This window comes from Triticum aestivum, chromosome 1B (genome assembly GCF_018294505.1).
Source record: "Triticum aestivum cultivar Chinese Spring chromosome 1B, IWGSC CS RefSeq v2.1, whole genome shotgun sequence".
In the NCBI taxonomy this organism is placed as follows: domain Eukaryota; kingdom Viridiplantae; phylum Streptophyta; class Magnoliopsida; order Poales; family Poaceae; genus Triticum; species Triticum aestivum.
In genome coordinates this window covers 524545730-524549090 of record NC_057795.1, presented here as the reverse complement: position 1 = coordinate 524549090, position 3361 = coordinate 524545730, and the positions used below count along the sequence as shown (strand labels likewise).

Sequence of the window (3361 nt, the reverse complement as noted above, 5' to 3'; positions counted from 1 at the left end):
GCAATCAACAAGCGACAGATCTTCATATACTATAAGCAACTCTATTTTGATGATGCACAATTTTCAACTGTGAGCTAGTTTTGTTAACAAGTCAAATTGAGCTAACTAGACAACGAGCTCTATCGAGTTGGGCCAAACTGACTCTGACTCGACTTGAATGGCACTCCTAGCTACAGTTCAAAGCCGTGAACCCTGTCTCCTCCGATTTGCATCACCCAACAAAACAAATCGAGTCCCTCAAAAACAAAAAACAAATCGAGCAAAATGAATTCACGAAGCATGGACGTGCAAAGCTCTTGTCGACTCGTGCACGCGGCCCTTTGAGAAATGCACATTTTGGGGTCATATGTGGAAAAGATGTGTTATCCGGGGGTAGAAGCAGGAAAAAACCCAGACTGGATCCATCACGCCAGCACGCATGTCGGCGCACGGAAACCCTAAACGCCCAAACCCCCGCTATATATCCCCCCTCGTCTCCCCTCCTCACTCCTCTAGCCGCCGCCGCCGCCGTCGCCCGCGAAGAAGCCCCTGCCACCGGAGATCTCCCGACCTCTCCCCTCGCCGCCCGCCCGGAGATCTCCCGGCCTCTCCCTCCGCCATCATGGGGTGCGTGCTAAGAGCTCTTCTCCTCCTTCACCCTAATGCGGTACCTTGCTCTTTCTCGCCCCTGGTCTATCGGTCCTGGACAGAGATGTTTCTTCGTAGCTCTCCCCGGTTCTTGCTCCGATATGTCGACGCTCTCGTCTCGCTTTCTTGTTCTAGCAAATGCCCAGTAGTACCATGTGATCTAGGCTGATTTGTGCTAGGGTTAGAGGACCGGATCGTCGTTCCGATCCGACGAAACTTCGCTTAATGACGGTCCAGTGCTGATCAGATACAACGTCAGTGCTAAACATATTCATAAGCGACATGAATTCGTTGCCACCGTGTTATCTGTATTCCTTTGTCCAGATGATCTGGCCGTGGAAGCTATGCATGGTAGCATACAATACGTCTTCCTTTTTAACCTCTAGGCAGGTGGTTTTCATGATGCTCTGTATGGTGGCCATGTTTAGAGTATATCCACCTCCCTGCTCGTTATGTTTGTGATAGATGATTAATATGTTAATTAGTTGCTAGTTTGTAATTCGAAGGGAAATGGTTGGAACATATGTATATGTATGCAGTATGCACCAGCTCAGTTCAGTGACATGCTCTTTATTCCAGGATTTGCCTTGAATATGTACATATCCGTAGTTTGTTGCAATTAATGTGTACACATCTACATATCTGTAGTTGGTTGCAACATATGCACACGTTCAGTTGATATGTAGATGTTCTTGTGCTATGTTCTTGGACTAGCAAGTGCCAAGTAGAACCATGTCATTTAGGCTGATTTGTGCTGGGGTCAGAGGATGAGATTGTAGTTCCATTGCGATGAACTGAGCTTATTGACGGTCCAGTGCTGATCAGATACAACTTCAGTGCTAAACATATTCATAAGCAACATAAATTCGTTGCCACCATGTTATCTGTATTCCTTTGCTCAGATGATTGGGCACGGGAAGTTGTGCATGGTAGCATACAATACGAGTTTCTTTATAGCCTCTAGTTTGGTTTCAGTTTGCTCATGTTTAGAATGTGTCCAGCTCCTTGCTGTCATGATTGCAATATGTATTAATATGTTAACTACTTGTCAGTTTAGAAGGCAAGGAGAAATGATTGTACCAAATGGATGTGTATGCAGTATGCACCACTTCAGTTCAGTGACATGTTCTTTATTTCAGGACTTGCTTTGGGATGTGTTCACATGTGTAGTTGGCTGCAACATAAGCTCTGTGCTTCCAACTACATCATGAACATATCCTATTTATGCATCTTGCATAGTTATGTTGTTGGATTTTTGGTCAAGATTTTCCTGTTGCTTGTCAAGTTGGTAGTAATACACCTGCTTTAACTTTTGACATCTGTTTAATTAATGTAAGCATGGTTGAATTCTTATCACAGTAAGACACGTGGTATGGGAGCCGGGCGCAAGCTCAAGACCCACCGCAGGAACCAGAGGTGGGCTGACAAGGCATACAAGAAGAGCCACTTGGGCAATGAGTGGAAGAAACCCTTCGCTGGATCGTCTCACGCCAAGGGCATTGTTTTGGAGAAGATGTAAGTTGAACAGCAGATTTATGTTCCCTTGTTTTTATCTCATGTTTTGAATCCTGACCAACGTGCAATTGGTCCCCTGCAGCGGTATTGAGGCCAAGCAGCCTAACTCTGCCATCCGTAAGTGTGCTCGTGTCCAGCTGGTGAAGAACGGGAAGAAGATCGCTGCCTTTGTGCCCAATGATGGTTGCCTGAACTTCATCGAGGAAAACGTATGTGCCCCTCACCCATTGCTCAGATATATGCGACATGTCTGCTATATGCAACCAACCTAACCTCTTGGCTTTGATGGATGCTTCAGGACGAGGTGCTGATTGCTGGATTCGGTCGTAAGGGTCATGCTGTGGGAGATATTCCTGGTGTCAGGTTCAAGGTTGTCAAGGTATCTGGTGTGTCGCTGCTCGCTCTCTTCAAGGAGAAGAAAGAGAAGCCCAGATCTTAGATTGCAGTTTTGATAGGCAAGGATGGAATGGACTGTAAGGCTCTGGTCGTTTGGGGAGGAAAGTTGCCTGCTATGTTTACAAAGTCCTATATAACCTGAAGTTGTACTAGCGAGATTTGTTCCTTCTCTGCTGCTGCTTTCTCTTAACAGTTGCTATTAAGAGTATTGTTTCCATGATCTGGATATATATTATTGCTTGTTACCCTGCTGGCTAGTTGGATGTTTGTTTAGAAACCTTCTCATAATTTTGCAGTAGTATGGTACTGAAAAGAAATCTGTACCAATCGTCGTGTGGATTGGAATGGATATTTGGATTAGATAGTGGAGTATTTTTTGAGAAGTCTACTAAATTAGCTATGTCCTGAGCCCCATGTTTTTTTTTTGAAAAATTCAAATAACACATTTTGATTTTCCAAAATTACCCGAAGAACAATATACAGGTCTAGCTACACAAAATATGTTTGCCATTTTCAGAATCACGATTTTGTCTTCCTAGTGTAGCTCTCGCCATTTTCGTCTTTAAAAGTTGCACACATGGAGTATATATCTGTATGAACGTGTGATATTTTTAGAATTTTTTTAAACTCAAAACTGTAATTTCTGATTTTTACAAAAATACGAGCTTCATGGAGCTAGCCTCCATTCAGAATTCTCATTTCTATAGGTAACCTGAAGTTGTACTAGCGAGATATGTTCCTTCTCTGCTGTTGACAGTCGCTATTGAGTTTTGTTTCCATGATTTGGATAAGTTTTGTCTGCCCTCTGAGGAAATTAGTTTGA

At 43.8% G+C, this 3361-nt stretch overlaps 1 protein-coding gene across 1 annotated transcript; it reads left to right on the top strand.

Annotated features, from left to right (window-relative positions):
- The first annotated feature begins 391 nt into the window (after positions 1–391).
- LOC123136323 (40S ribosomal protein S23) lies at positions 392–2795 on the top strand. The gene is made up of 4 exons (XM_044555688.1): positions 392–606; positions 1987–2142; positions 2225–2351; positions 2441–2795. The coding sequence occupies exons 1-4, from the start codon at positions 419–421 to the stop codon at positions 2579–2581; spliced, it is 612 nt and encodes a 203-aa protein (XP_044411623.1). The 5' UTR covers positions 392–418; the 3' UTR covers positions 2582–2795.
- Positions 2796–3361: the final 566 nt, after the last annotated feature.